Source organism: Molossus molossus, unplaced genomic scaffold (assembly GCF_014108415.1).
Source record: "Molossus molossus isolate mMolMol1 unplaced genomic scaffold, mMolMol1.p scaffold_m16_p_20, whole genome shotgun sequence".
NCBI lineage: Eukaryota > Metazoa > Chordata > Mammalia > Chiroptera > Molossidae > Molossus > Molossus molossus.
In genome coordinates, this window is record NW_023425356.1 from 22886786 (window position 1) to 22902864 (window position 16079).

General features: G+C 53.3%; 1 protein-coding gene across 1 annotated transcript; it reads left to right on the forward strand.

Moving 5' to 3' along the window:
* The first annotated feature begins 98 nt into the window (after positions 1-98).
* Positions 99-14160, forward strand: NPR1 (natriuretic peptide receptor 1). Its single transcript, XM_036272688.1, has 22 exons — positions 99-846; positions 1581-1780; positions 2155-2268; positions 2695-2830; positions 3184-3275; positions 4028-4163; positions 4386-4470; positions 5520-5640; positions 6042-6116; positions 6260-6337; positions 6756-6860; positions 7118-7189; positions 7292-7448; positions 7723-7878; positions 8149-8317; positions 9192-9338; positions 9416-9539; positions 9691-9759; positions 10043-10217; positions 10416-10514; positions 13275-13366; positions 13522-14160. Exons 1-22 carry the CDS (start codon positions 135-137, stop codon positions 13576-13578), a joined length of 3171 nt encoding a protein of 1056 aa, XP_036128581.1. The 5' UTR covers positions 99-134; the 3' UTR covers positions 13579-14160.
* The last annotated feature ends 1919 nt before the right edge of the window (positions 14161-16079 follow it).

Genomic DNA, 16079 nt, shown 5'->3' on the forward strand with positions numbered 1-16079 from the left:
AGAGGGGACTGAGTGCCCCGGGGTGAGCGCCCCCGCCCCGCTCCGCCTCACTCCCACCCGGGAGCGCCCTGAGCCCGAGGGGACCGCGGAGGCCATGGTGGGAGTCCTTGCCCACCGCGGTGCCCTCTGAGGCCATGCCGCGCCCCGGGTGCCCCACCGGCGCCCGCTTGCGCCTCCTGCTGCTCCTGCCGCCGCTGCTACTGCTCCGGAGCAGCCATGCGGGCAACCTGACGGTGGCCGTGGTGCTGCCGCTAACCAACACCTCATACCCGTGGTCGTGGGCGCGCGTGGGTCCGGCCGTGGAACTGGCCCTGGCCAGGGTGAAGGCGCGGCCCGACTTGCTGCCAGGCTGGACGGTCCGCATGGTGCTGGGCAGCAGCGAGGACGCGCGGGGCGTCTGTTCCGACACCGCCGCACCTCTGGCCGCGGTGGACCTCAAGTGGGAGCACGAGCCGGCCGTGTTCCTGGGCCCCGGCTGCGTGTACGCCGCGGCCCCGGTGGGGCGCTTCACCGCTCACTGGCGTGTGCCGCTGCTGACGGCCGGCGCCCCGGCGCATGGCTTCGGGGCTAAGGACGAGTACGCACTGACCACGCGCGCCGGGCCCAGCTACGCCAAGCTGGGTGACTTCGTGGCGGCGCTGCACCGACGGCTGGGCTGGGAGCGCCGGGCGCTCGTGCTCTACGCCCAACAGCATCCTGACGACAAGCGCTGCTTCTTCGTAGTGGAGGGACTGTACATGCGGGTCTCCGACCATCTCAATATCACGGTGGACGACCTGGCGTTCGCCGAGGGCGACCTCAACTACTACTCCCAGCTGCTGCGGACCGTGCAGCGCAAAGGCCGAGGTGAGCGGGCACACGGGTCCGCCGCTTTGCCCCTGAGCTTCTGTAACCCTTCGGAGGTTTCAGGTTTCGGGATGTCCTCTATTATCTCGGGCCAGTCTTTCTCCTCCTCCTCCTCGCGGCTCCTCATTCTTGTCTCAGCCTCTTTGGCTGTCTCCATTTCTGAGTTTCTATTTCCTTCTCTTTCTCCATCCCCGTCTCTCCCCGTTTCTTTGCTCCTCTCCCTTCTCACCTCACTAACTCCTCCATCTCCTTCCTGCCTACTAGGAAGTTAACGGGAGAGAAGGGATGCCTGCTGCCACCCTGTTACTTAGTAGGTCCCTGGCCTAGTTTCCATTCTTTTCTCACCCATTTTCTGTCTCTTCTCAACAGCTTTGTTCCCTCCTCCATCTTCTCTCATTGCTCCCACACACCAGCTCTTTTCCAGTCCCCTCTATAACTGGCCCTCCTCTCCCTCCAGCCTCCCCTCCTGACCTCCTGACCCCACCTTCCCCACCTTCAGCTGGGCTGTTCCTACTCCCCCTACCTCAGCTCCTTTTCCCCTCCCACCTCCTCCTCCCACATCTTCTCCATCTTTCTCCTGCCACAGCCTGGACTGAGTGAGACAGGAGTTCCACTTAACTTTCACAGATTCTCTGAACGTCGCGCATAGGTGCCCCAGCTTCCCTACCTGAAGATTTCCTCCCTCCTCCAAGACGTAGGCTTTTCTCTCTGACTCCCCCACTCTTCCTCCCCAGTTATCTACATCTGCAGTTCCCCAGATGCCTTCAGAACCCTGATGCTTCTGGCCCTGGAAGCTGGCCTGAGTGGAGAGGACTATGTTTTCTTCCACCTGGATCTCTTTGGGCAAAGCCTGCAAGAAGCTCATGGCTCTGCTTCCCACAGGCCCTGGAAGAGAGGAGATGGGCAGGATGTCAGTGCCTCCCGAGCCTTTCAGGTGAGTGTCCAGATGAGAAGCCCAGGCTCTGGGCAGTGGGTCCTGCAGTGTCTGAAAGGATTCTAGAAAAGAGGTTCTTGATGCTCACAGGGAGTTAGGTGATAAAAGGTAGAGGTCTGGGTCAAGGAGTATATGGAGGGCCAGGGAACTCAGAGCCAGGAGGATAAAAAGATTTGAGAATGGGCTTGAGGTAGAAGGATGTTCAAGTCGCGTAGACTAACTGGATTTGGAGAAGCCATCCCTTTGGATCCCCTGCTTTGGAGCAGACAGCACCTCACCCAGGACACGGGGTCCAGTTTGACCTTAAGCTAACCAGAGATGCAGCTCTGAGGGGTGGACTCCAGCTCACCCCTCTCCGCTGACCCCTTCCTCAGGCTGCCAAAATCATTACATATAAAGAGCCAGATAATCCTGAGTACTTGGAATTCCTGCAGCAACTAAAACCCTTGGCCCATGAGCAGTTCAACTTAACCATGGAGGATGGCCTGGTAAGAGAGGGTCCTGGGACCCTCCACTGTGGACTTCCAGCCCCCACTCCATGGCCCTCTGCCTGTCTCCACCTTGTTCTCTCAGCCATCCCAGTAGCCCCAGATCTCCCCTTCTTTCCCTTCCCACTGTTTCTGTATCTCTCCTGGTGAGGGGGGTGGGGTATGGCATTGACAAGTTGTTCAACCTCTGAATCTCAGGTTCTCACAGTCAAATGCGGACTATTTGTCCTCCCCTATTTGGCTATCAGAATTTGAAGTGGTGGAATATGCAGAGGCATCTTATCAGTAGCAAAATCTCTCTGTCACATGGGGCTGCTTTCTTCCATCCTCTTTCAAGCTCCCAGCACCTCCCATGTCCTCCCCACAGCACCCCAGTCTGTACCCTTCACGTATCCTACCCCAGCTTGGCTGTGCTGGTCCCTGCAGGTGAACACCATCCCAGCATCCTTCCACGACGGGCTCCTGCTCTTTGTCCAGGCAGTGACAGAGACTCTGGCACATGGGGGAACTGTCACCGATGGGGAGGGCATCACTCAGCGGATGTGGAACCGAAGTTTCCAAGGTCAGGGCCTGGAGGTGGCAAAAATGGGCTGACCTGGGGTGCACCAAGCAGCAGGCCATGAGAAGCCTGTAGTCACTCTCCCATGCCAATCTTCTGCTGCTTCCTGTAGGCTCTCCTGCCCCATTTCCCTAGCTCCATCAAGAAGTCCTTCTAAGTGTCCAGCCGCAATCCCTAGTCATTCCTGCTGCTGGAGTGTCTGCCCCTTGTGTGTGTGTGTGTGTGTGTGTGTGTGTGTGTGTGTGAGTGTTTGGAGGGTAAGGCAGAAAAAAATCAAGGGATGCAGATGAGGTAAGAGGTGTCCCTGAACTTCCTTACTTTCTTCAAAACATAGCCATCTTTCTCCATGCCCCCAGGTGTGACAGGATACCTGAAAATAGACAGCAATGGAGATCGAGAGACTGACTTCTCCCTCTGGGATATGGATCCTGAGACTAGTGCCTTTAGGGTAAGGCTGTGCCTAGAGAAGATGGTGCCAACTGAGAAAGACATCTTGCCCTTCTGTCTTCCCCCCACCCTGCCAGGGCATCTGTCTACTCTGTAGTTACCTACTATGCTTGATCACTTATGGGGAGCCCTGGATTAGAGGGATCTGCTCTAGTCTGGGGGAGTGACCAGAATGATAGGGACTCATGGGCATTATCCTTGGGGAACCCCATGTCTGAGGAGGGAGCGCAGCCCTTCCCTCAGGAAGTCCAGTGTCTCCTAAGGTCAGCAGAACCCCTCCCACATAGACAGACAGCCAAGATGAATACACATTGCACAGCTCTAAGTGCAGTCACAAACAGGAAGGGATTGAGCACAGGCTTCAAGGAGCAGATCACCCAGGGAAGGCTTCCTGGAGGAAGGGTACATGGATTAGTCCTGGAATGTGGACTGAGAATACTGCTTTTTCCTGTTTTCTAGGTGCTTCAACCTATAAACTCCCTGAGTATAGGGCTAGGGTTCTATGTGGAATTTTCTTTGTGTGGAGTTTTTCCTAAATGGAGTGTTTTGTTTTTGTTTTCCCTTGAAGTGTTTTCAAGTTATTCTACTCTAATAACATGAGGCACGGGTATGAGGTCTCTCTGTATCCACTCAGAGTAGGGGTCTGTTACATAGTTGACAGCCTGGAAGCAGAGATGGGGTAGGTGGGAGGCAGGACTGTTCCACAGGACAGGAGGCCTTGCCCACCCACCACTCCTGCCCTCCCTCCCACAGGTCGTTCTGAACTACAATGGGACTTCCCAGGAGCTGGTGGCAGTGTCAGGGCGCACACTGCACTGGCCCCTAGGATACCCACCTCCTGACATCCCCAAATGCGGTTTTGACAACGAGGACCCCATCTGCAACCAAGGTGCCTGCCCCTTGCAATCCAGGCCTCCATTCTGGAGATGCTGCTTCCCTCACATGGAGTCAAATAAATGCTCCTCTCCCACACTGAGAGTTTTCTGGAGAGACTCTTGCCGTTTTCTTCCCTTCATCTATCATCCTAGTTCACTGGTTAACTATTAGAAGATTCTTCCTCCTGCTGTCTAACCAAAATCTTTCTTGCTGCAACTCGGACTCTCTTCTACAGCCCACTTTTCCACCCTGGAGGTGCTGGCTTTGGTGGGCAGCCTCTCTCTGCTCAGCATTCTGATCGTCTCCATCTTCATATACAGGTGAGCCTTGGGATGAGGGTGATGAGTGAGGCTGGAAGACCCGGAGAGAACCAATCTCAGGGAAGGTGGCAGGGACCCAGAGGAAAGGGGAAGGGGGAAGAGGTGAGGGCACAGCATGAGAAGGCCGATGGATATAGGGAAGAAAAGAGATTTAAAAGCCTAGGATCCTCCCTGGCTAGTTAGCTCAGTGGTTAGAGCATCAGCCTGTGGACCAGAAAGACCTGGGTTCGGTTCCTGCTAAGGGCATGTACCTCGGTTGCATCGATGTTTCTCTCTCTCTCTTCTTACCTCTCTCCCTCCCACTCTATCTGAAGATAAAAATGCACAAAAATAAAATAATAAAATAAATAAAAGCCTTAGGACCCAAGAAAGAAAGGAGGAGGAGGAGACAGGGATAGGAGTGGCCAAGGAGAGTGTGGTGATCCCAGAGGAGAAGAGCAGTTGGGGGAGTGGCATCATAAAGGCCTGGATTTTGGCCCAGGGGCTGGTTTGTCCTCCCTACTCTTGCAGACGGGATGAGAAGCAATGGTTCAGACCCTTTGGGATTGGGCCCCTATTATCAGGACAGGGATGATGAGCCCTATGTGCCCCAAGAGAGATAAAGGAGCGCTGTTCCTGCCTTCCTGAGGAGCTGAACAAAAGTTCAGGAGAAGTTGAGGATAGAGGGTAGCAAGGAGAGAGGGAAGCAAATCAATGCTGGTCGATCATATGCTATGTGCAGACACTTCCACACAATATTTCTTTTCATTCTTATAACAATGCTTTTGAAATACATATTGAGGTTCCCAGTTTCCAAATGAGGACATTTGGACATGAAGACATGAGACTCAAAGAAATGAAGTGACTACCCCAAGCTCCCAGTGAGGCAGAATTTTACCCAAGTCTCCTGACTTTCATCCCAGAGGACAATCCTGAAATCTGTCTCAGCACATAGCATAGCAGTGGGGCTCTGTCAGCACATGCAGTGGTCCCAGGGCTCTGAAAAGGGGCTGTGGGACAGAGCACCCTCGCCCTGGGTCAGGGGCTCAGGTGCAAGTTTCATGCCCCAGGAAGATGCAGCTGGAAAAGGAACTGGCCTCGGAGCTGTGGCGGGTGCGTTGGGAAGACTTGCAGCCCAGTAGCCTTGAGAGGCACCTGCGGAGTGCAGGCAGCCGGCTGACCTTGAGTGGGGTAAGAACACTGATATTGGGGGGTTGGGTGGACAGCTGGGTACAGGGTGGGGGAGGGCAGTGCCTGATAGGTAGGAGAGAGAGCAGGGAGCAGGGTTCTAATCCCATCTGTCTTCACTTGCTGTGTGACCTTGGGCAAGTCAGTCCCTCTCTGAGACCATCTCAAATAATGATTCCATGTACAGAACCTCCCTCAGAGGACCCTTCCAAAGGTCCAAGATCGTATATGTGAAAAATACATTAAAAGTAAATGAGGAGAGGATCTCATGATGTGGAATGAGAAGCAGGGTGACACAAATAAAGCAGGGTAGTAAAGACCAGAGCTCAAGCCACCAGCAGGGAGACCTGGGTCCATGGTTGGACCCATGGGCTGACCATCCCTCCTGTTCTCCATCCCTTCAGAAAGGCTCCAATTATGGCTCCCTGCTCACCACAGAGGGCCAGTTCCAAGTCTTTGCCAAGACAGCGTATTATAAGGTGGGCCTGGGGACTGGGGTAGTGTGCTCTCTGACAGAGGACTAGGGAGGGTCCTGGAGTCATGGATGGACTGTCAGGAGCAGTTGGAGTTCCCAGGGCATTGGGCCATCTCCTCACAGTAACAGTCTCCATTCCTTGCTCAGGGCAACCTTGTGGCTGTGAAACGTGTGAACCGTAAACGCATTGAACTGACCCGAAAAGTCCTGTTTGAACTGAAGCATGTAATGTGGGGGACTGAGGCAGTGTCCTGGGGAAGGGTCCCAGGGGGACACAGGGGAGGTTGGCCGACAGCACTGGTTATGGAGGGACATCAGGGTTATCTGCAGACCTGGGATGAACCTTAGCATATTATGTGTGAAAGGAGGGGGTCATAGATGGGGAAAGGACAACTGGAGAGATCCCCAGGGGGTATACTTGATGCCTCTGGGTGGTGGACGGCTCTAGGGGGCAGAGGGAGTAGGGAGCAGATTTGGGGGGAAGGTGGGTGGGCTGAAGAACAAGGGTAGGAATCACCAGGGAAGGTCCTAGAATGTCTGGAGAATGAATAAGAGTTAAGAAGTGTGAGGGGTCATTGAGAGTGGGGGATAGCTAGAGGAGAGAAGTCTCTGTCAGGCTCCTGATGCTGGCTCCCACCTGCAGATGCGGGACATACAGAATGAACACCTGACCAGGTTTGTGGGCGCCTGCACCGACCCCCCCAACATCTGTATCCTCACAGAATACTGTCCCCGTGGGAGCCTGCAGGTGAGGGGAAAAGGGGGTATCAGGAAACCTGAGTCTAGCCCTAGCTGTGATCCTGACTGGCCATCTGACCCTAGGCAAGCCTCTCCCTCTTTCTGACCTTTATTTGCCCATCTGTAAAATGGGAGTCTGGGAGGGCAGTGGCACTAGAGTAAATGCAAAGCTTTGTCCTGTTCTGCCACTTTATGGCAGTAGGACCCCTGCACTCCTCTCTGGGTGGCAGTCTACAGGGCACAGGTCTGACTCTCACTGCCCAGCAGGATATTCTGGAAAACGAGAGTATCACCCTGGACTGGATGTTCCGATACTCTCTCACCAATGACATCGTCAAGGTAGGTCCAGGAGAGCCCATTGGATGAGGGGGAGTCATACTTCTCTGGCTGTGATTGTAAGTCCCACTCATACTCAAGACTCCTGCCTCCCATATTCTCCAGGGGATGCTGTTCCTGCATAATGGGGCCATTTGCTCCCATGGGAACCTCAAGTCATCCAACTGTGTGGTAGATGGTCGATTTGTGCTCAAGATCACTGACTATGGGCTGGAGAGCTTCAGGGACCCAGAGCCAGACCAAGGACACACCCTCTATGCCAGTGAGCTCAGACCCACTCTGTCCCCAACCCTGACCGAAGCCCAGCCCAGGGAGACCGATGCCTGGTCTCTGATGGGCGTGGGTACACCTTTCCTGACTCTTGCTCAGTTCATCCACCAGTTGAAAGAGGAGTCAGATGAAGTGGTCTCCAGGCCTCTTCTAGCTCTAGCACTGGGTTTGGTGTCCCCAGATCAGTCCCAGCCAAATCTAGCTACATCTTTGTTTCCCTTTAGCTTTGGGGCCCTTCACCCTGTGACTCTGACTCTGACCCACAGAAAAGTTGTGGACAGCCCCTGAGCTCCTGCGAATGGCCTCGCCCCCTGCCCGGGGCTCCCAGTCTGGTGATGTCTATAGCTTTGGGATCATCCTTCAGGAAATTGCCCTGAGGAGTGGCGTATTCCACGTGGAAGGTTTGGACCTCAGCCCCAAAGGTGAGAGGACCATGCTGTCCCCTAGCCCTGTCTCAGTCTCAACTAACCTCAGCCCCAGAGAGAGACATCTGGAAATACCACCACATTTTCCTTCTGCAAAGCTCAGCCACCTCCTGGTGCTCCTTTGTTGCCAGTGACCCTGATGCATGACTGGCCAAGTTCCCTACAGGGCTCGCCTGCCCCATGCCCTGGTCCTGACCTTCTCCACCCCATCTCTGAACAGGCCCTTGGCTGACCAAGCCACTGAACCCCTTTCCCCCCACCACACAGAGATCATTGAACGTGTGACTAGGGGTGAGCAGCCCCCCTTCCGGCCCTCCTTGGCCCTGCAGAGTCACCTGGAGGAACTGGGGCACCTGATGCAGAGGTGTTGGGCTGAAGACCCGCAAGAGCGGCCGCCTTTCCAGCAGATCCGCCTGATGCTGCGCAAGTTCAACAGGTGCTGGCCTTAGTCATGGAGCACCCCCCAGCCTTCCCTGGCCCCTCCACTGCCATAAAGCCCACACTTAAGTCTCATCCCAATATGCCAAGTTGCGGGTTCAATCCCTGGTCAAGGCACATACAAGAATCAACCCATGAATGCATAAATAAGTGGAACAACAAATTCTCTCCCTCTCTCTCTCTCTCTCTCCCCCTCTCGCCCCCTCCCTCCTTTTCTCTCTCTATTTAAAATTTTTTTTAAAAATCTCATCTCTCCAGTGGCAGAGGGAGCCACTCTTTAAATAGCCTACTGCAGCCACCACAGCCTTACAGTCCGCAATGTGAATACTGTATGACCCAGCTGTTCCCACCGTCCCCTACCTCTCATACCCTTCTCCTCCAGCAATACAGCCACCCCACACCCTTCCTGCCCAGCCCCCAGGGTCCCTAGTCTTCACTGGTGTGCAGAGTAAATGGGGCTTCTCCGCCCTCCACAGGAGCTCCCACCCCACCCTGTGAACTCCCTTTCCCCCTGTGCCTCCCTGGGGTCCAGTGCCTCCAGACACACCACTGAGCCTGTGTGCCCTCCTGCTGTTCTCAGTCAATCCCTGTCCCTTTCCACCTCCTCTGCCTCCTTCTAACACACTGTTCATCAAAGTTGAACAAAATAGCCAGTATGCCTAAAGCTTCATACTTGACCCTGATGTCTCAAAGATGAACTGGATTTTCCTCCTACCCTTTTCCCCTGCCACCCCATCTTGCCGTGCCCCTTAACCCGGACCCTCTCCAGGGTCCCCAGTGCAGTTGGGAAGTGGATTGACATTAAGCCTGGGTAAGGTGAAGGTCTGGGGTGGGCACTGTCTCACCCCTGCCTGCTGTCCCCTGGCCCTCAGAGAGAACAGCAGCAACATCCTGGACAACCTGCTGTCCCGCATGGAGCAGTACGCCAACAACCTGGAGGAGCTGGTGGAGGAGCGCACCCAGGCCTACCTGGAGGAGAAGCGGAAGGCTGAGGCCCTGCTCTACCAGATCCTGCCTCAGTGAGTGCCCAGTCTGGTGACACGCCCTGCCCCTCCTGTTCCGGCCCCATCTCACCCTCTGATCCCTGACCCCTCAGCTCAGTGGCTGAGCAGCTGAAGCGCGGGGAGACAGTCCAGGCGGAAGCCTTTGACAGCGTTACTATCTACTTCAGTGACATTGTGGGTTTCACAGCCCTGTCAGCTGAGAGCACGCCCATGCAGGTGAGTCAGGGAGCTGCCACAAATGAAGACCAGGTAGGTATGCTGGGCTTAGCATCTCCACCCCATAGGCCTGCCTTCTGGTTTCGCTTTTTCCACCCAAGCTTAGGTGGAGTCCCTACTCCCCGCCCCCTTTGCCTCTCTTCCTTTCCAGGTGGTGACCCTGCTCAATGACCTGTACACTTGCTTTGATGCGGTGATAGATAACTTCGATGTGTACAAGGTGAGAGTGGTAGTATGGGCGGGAAGGGGCAGGGTCAGAGAAAGGTGAAAGGAAGAATGAAATAGAATTATTTAAGAGGAGACCAAGGCGCATGGGGAGACACTGTCACAAGGAGACCCAGGAACAGGCAGAGAAGCCACGCCGGGTATGGGGGATGGAGGATGAGGAGAGCCAGTGACTGGCGGATGAGGGTTCAGAATGACAGTGCACGAGGCTGTGGGGGCGGCATAAGGAAAACAAAGTTTCAGCCCTCATGTTCTGCACTCTCTCCCCACCCTCACAGGTGGAGACGATCGGCGACGCCTACATGGTGGTGTCTGGACTCCCGGTGCGGAATGGGCGGTTACACGCACGCGAGGTGGCCCGCATGGCCCTGGCGCTGCTGGACGCTGTGCGCTCTTTCCACATCCGCCACCGGCCCCAGGAGCAGCTGCGCTTGCGCATCGGCATCCACACGGGTGAGGCCGCCAAAGGCGCGGGGAGGGGGCTCCCGAAGGCTGAGCTGCTGAAACAGGCTTGTTCCCTCCGGCCTCACATCGCAGCTCCCGACTCTCCAGGAGGGCGCTAGATCCGCCCTGTTGCCCCTCCTCCGCCCCCCTAAGTACCTCTCTTAACACCCTCCTGCCCCCTCGCTGACGGGCTCCCGCTCCCTCCAGGACCTGTGTGTGCCGGTGTGGTAGGGTTGAAGATGCCCCGTTACTGTCTCTTTGGGGACACAGTCAACACGGCCTCAAGAATGGAGTCTAACGGGGAAGGTACAGTGGCCCCCTAAACGGGATGGGAGGGCAGGGTAGCTAGAGCCAAGGAAAGTCCTCTGGACAGCTTGTGCCTGTCCAGTTCCTGGCCCAGCTCCTAACCCTCTCTCCTTCCAAGCTCCCTCTGATAAGGGGAGCAGATCATCTTGAATAAAATCAGAGACTCAGATCCTAGCAGTCCTGTCTTTCCAGGCCAGTGTTCACAGTTCCCAGCAGGAGTCCCACCTTTAGAGTCCCTCTGCTTCCCTTGGGTGTGGCAAAGAAGACTCAAGAGCTGCCCATCTGGGTGTGAATCTCAGCTCTATATCTAACCCAGCTGGGTGTCGATTAGCTACAGCACTCTGAGTCTCAGTTTTCCTCACCTGTAAAAATGAGAATAAAATATCTGCCTCATTAGAGTTATATGAGGAAGCCATGTAACATGAGGAGCACATAATTGTCATTCAACTTTTCTGAGCTTCAGCTGTTTATCTGTAAAATGATGTCTGTCTCAGGTTGTAAAAAAACATAGTACAGCCCTGGCCGGTTTGGCTCAGCAGTTAGAGCATCGGCCGGAAGACCAGAGTCCCGGGTTTCGGTTCCCGCTAAGGGCATGTACCTCGGTTGGAGTTTGTCCCTGGCTCTGGTTGGGTCGTGCAGGAGGCAGCTACTCTATGAGTCCCTTTCACGTTGATATCTCTCTCTCTCTCTCTCTCTCTCTCTCTCTCTCTCTCTCTCTCTCTCTCCCTTCCATGCTATCTGTCCAAAAAATGGAAAAATGTCCTCAGGTAAGGATAAAAAATAAAAAAAAACCTAGCACAGCCCCTGACATACAGTAGGTACCTACTAAATGCTTGTTCCCACCTCTTTGTTTGGTCCTACTTCCTGTTGATCTTCTGCCTTCCTGCTGCATTCAACACAATTCAAATAGGTAAAAATTTATTGAGCAACTTGTGAGTTCCAGGCCCTGGGACTGGAATACTGAGACAACCCAGACCCACAGCTAGCTGGATAGTCCATGTGGACCCCATCCAAGCCTTATGGCAGAAGAAGGGCTACTTAGAGCCAAGAGGAGCTCTGGTTTAGTAGATATTCCCTGGGCACTGTGTTCGGGGCTGTCTGGGTAGGAGAAAGCCTCTCACCAAGGTCCAGTCCTCAAGGTCCATTCTCAGAAATGGTTAAACAGCAGAACAGGGCCCCTGTGATGCAGACCCCAGGAGTGGTGGGAGTGAGTTCAGAGAGAGAAGGGGTGTGGGGATACCTGATCAGCCGTCAGGAGGCCTAGCAGCCTGACCTTAGCAGCCTGGGAAGATCTCTCCTGGGCCTCAGTTACCTCAGTTAGAAAATGAGGGTGGTGAGATTAAATAACTGATAGCAACCAATGATATAGCACTTCCTATGTGCCAGATTCTGTTTACTTTTTTTTGTTTTGTTTTTTTCGATCCTCACCCGAGGATATTTTTTCTTTCTTTCTATTTATCTTCAGATAGAGTGGAAGAAAGGGAGAGAGAGAGAGAGAGAGAAATATCGATATGAGAGGGATACATCGACCGCCTCCCACACAACCCCAACCAGGGCCAGGAATAAACTGCAACCGAGGTACATACCCTTGGCCAGAATAGAACCTGCGACTCATTGGTTCGTGAGCTGATGCTCTACCCACTGAGAAAACCGGCCAGGGCTCTGTTTACTTTTTGAATGTTAAATTTAATTCTCACAACAATGCTCTGAGATGGGTACTGTCACTGTCAGCACTTTACAGACTAGGAAAATGAGACCCAGAGAGTTCATGTTACCTCCCAAGCAAGCATTCACATTGGCATTCATACTAGGCAGAGCAGGACCCAAAGTCTGAGCTCCTGACTACTGTACTGTAAACTCTGTCTAGAGCCTGGTGATGCTCTAAAGTGTTGCCCAAAAGAACTGTCTGCAGTGACGAAACTGCTCTCTAATCTGCTGTTCAATATGGTAGCCTTTGTCACAGGAGGCTATTGATCATATAAAAGGTGGTCTTGCAACTGAGGTACCAAACTTTACTATATTTAGTTTTCTTTTGTTTTTTATCCTCCTCATCCGAGGACATTTTTCCATTTTTTTGTTCAGATAGAGTGGGAGGGAGAGAGAGAGAGAGAAACATCAACATGAAAGGGACACATAAAGTGGCTGCCACCCGCACCACCCAACCAGGGCCGGGGACAAACTGCAACCAAGGTACATACCCTTAGGCTGCAACCAAGGTACATACCCTTAGCGGGAACTGAACCCTGGTCTCTCTGGACCGCAGGCCAACGCTCTAACCCCTGAGCCAAACCAGCCAGGGCTCTTTGTTGTTTTTTTGTTAATCCTCATCCAAGGATATTTTTTCCATTGAATTTTAGAGTGGGAGGGAGAGACAGAGAGAAGGAGAAACATTGATTGGTTGCCTCCCACACGCATCCCACTCGACCAGGGCAGGGATTGAACCTGCAACCCAGGTATCTGTCCTTGACCAGGAATCGAACCCATGACCTGATGAACCACACCAGCCAAGGCCAGTATTTAGTTTTAATTAATTTAAATTTAAGTAGCTACATGTGACTCTTTGATACCAGAATGGATAATACAGCTCTCAAGTTCTAGGGGGGAGGCCAGTATAGTCAGACACCACATGGAGAGGGTGGGACTTGGAAGCTTCCTGGACCAAAAAAGGAGAGAGCATCTTTCTACCTGCATATCCCCTGATTTCCTCTGCTCTCTTCTCTTGCATCCCTCACCTTCCCTTCTTCTCTCTATTCTACTCAGCCCTGAAGATCCACTTGTCTTCTGAGACCAAGGCTGTCCTGGAGGAGTTTGGTGGTTTCGAGCTGGAGCTTCGAGGGGATGTAGAAATGAAGGTAAAGAAGGAAGCCCCTATCCTCACCATCCCTTGGGGTCCCAGAGGGGACTATCCTCCCCCAGGCCCCTTCTCAAGCAGCCACTCCAACTCCCATCAATTGGGAAAGTGGGCTTGCCACTCCCCATCCCAACTTCCTCTTCTTTTTCCCTCCAGGGCAAAGGCAAAGTTCGGACCTACTGGCTCCTGGGGGAGCAGGGGAATAGCACCTGAGGATGACCTGCCTCTCCTCCTGGACTTCCACACCTCCCTTCCCTGTGCCAGAAGTGACAGAGAGGTGCCAGGCCTCACCCTTGCCCACAGCAGCCCCACCATTGCCAAAGGATCAGAGAAGTGGTTTGAACAGCTCAGGTGTGCTCAGTCCAGTGGAGACACCACATATCACCTCTGAAAGAGGACTGGTGTGGGGGGAGAGAGAACTCGGAGCTTACATGACCAGACCAAAGCTCACAGTCGTGCCCAGTGGCACACACATAGGCACACACACCCACTATCCACCCTGACTCAGGACAGGCTGGGGTGTGGATTCCTGGATCCACCTGTCCCTCTCTGTGCCCTCCTCCCCCAGCCTTGCTACACTGTGATTTTTATGGTGAAGGGGAAGAGCCACCTTTGGGGGAATAGGAAAAGGGGCTACAGGTGAATCTAAGGGGTAGAGGGTGGTCCGTATCTGGGCCTAGCCCACATGTACCACAAATACCCCCCTATCTCCCACCACCCAATATTGATTCAGTGTGCAGGGAAGAGGTGTGGGATGGAGGGGCTGAAGGTCTGTATGCCTTGCTTCTCCTGTGATTGGAGACCATTAAAATCTTTATTCTAGTGGCAGTGTGTCTTCTTGAGGGGGAGAGAGGGTTGCCAGAAAACATAGCCGTGTTCTCCACCCTCTCTGTCAGATAAGACGTGTTTCTGAAGGTGGGAACAGCCTAGGAATTACCCAAGCAGAGCCAACACTTTTGATCCAAGGAACCACTTACATTCTTAAGAATTATTGCCCTGACCGGTTTGCTCAGCGGTTAGAGCGCCGGCCTGCGGTCCAGAGAGACCCGGGTTCGGTTCCCGCTAAGGGCACGTACCTCGGTTGCAGTTTGTCCCCGGCCCTGGCTGGTCGTGCGGGTGGCAGCCACTTGATGTGTCCCTTTCACATCGATGTTTCTCTCTCTCTTCCTCTTTCTCCCTTCTACTCTATCTTAACAAAAAAGTGGAAAAATGTCCTCGGATGAGGATAAAAAAAAAAAAAATTATTGAGGGCCCCGTAGAGCTTTTGTTTATGTGGGCTATATCTACCAATATATACCGTATTAGAAATTAAAATGCCCTATTAACTCTTTTAAAATAACTATAATAAACCCATCACATGCTAGTAACGTTTTACTGCTTTATCAAGAATATTCGCCCTGGCCGGTTTGGTTTAGTGGTTAGAGCATTAGCCTACAGTTCAGAGAGACCCGGGTTCAGTTCCCACTAAGGGCAGTTTATCCCCGGCCCCGGTTGGGTTGTGCAGGTGGCAACCACTCAATGTGTCCCTTTCATGTCAATGTTTCTCTCTCTCCCTTCCTCTCTCTCCCTCCCACTCTATCTGAACAAAAAATGAAAAAATGTCCTCGGGTGAGGATAAAAAGAAAAAAAAAAAGAACATTCTTTTTTTTTTTTTAATCCTCACCCGAGGATATTTTTACATTTATCTTCAGACAGAGTGGGAGGGAGAGAGAGGGAAACATCAATGGGAGAGAGACACATCGACAGGTTGCCACCCGCATGACCTCAACCAGGGCCGGGGACGAACCTCAACTGAGGTACGTGTCCCTGGCCAGAATCAAACCCAGGACTCTTTGGTCCGAAGGCCAAGGCTCTAACTGCTGAGCCAAACCGGCCAGGGCTCCAGAACATTCTCTCTTTTTTTTTGTTCCAGATAGAGCAGGAGGGAGAGAGGGGGGAAGAGAGAGAGAGAAACATGGATGTGAGAGAAACACATCGAGTGGTTGCCACCCATACAACCCCAACCGGGACTGGGGACAAACTGCAACCGAGGTACGTGCCCTTAGCAGGAACCAAACCTGGGACTCTCTTGTCCGAAAGCTGACACTCTAACTGCTGAGCCAAACTGGCCAGGGCTCAAGAACATTCTTAAGAGAAACTGGCCTTTTTTTTTTTTTTTTACTGCTAATACGTGGTAATGAAGACTTTAGTAACTAGTTTGGTGCTACTGCTTTGATTATGCTAAGACATCAGCAGTTTCACACACGCGTGCGTGAGCACACACCTGTTACTTTCACACCCTTGGTGCAAATAACACAGTCAATAAGGCATGTACTGGTAGGAGCATGAAAATCAGGAGCAGGAAAAGAACTATGGACTGACTGGAGAGCTCTGGCATCTCTTGCCCTAGGAAGCCTGGGAGCCAAGAAGGAGCAATGGGGGTGGGAACATATGGATTCCTTTTTAACTCAGTTGAGATTTCCGGCTTGTCCACATGTCCCTCCATTCCCATGCCAGTGTAGACAAATGTGAGTGATAGTTTGCAAAATGACTTTCAGCTGGGCTAATGCCTACCACCCCACCCCACCCCATGTCCCAGCTCCAGCAGCTCACCCCATGCCTTCCTGAGCAGGCAGGCAGGCAGGAATGCAGATGAGGGGGAGAGGTGGCTACAGCTTCACCTCCCCCCAGGGAAAGAAAGTGCCAGACATTTCTTCAGTACCATCCATCAAGTG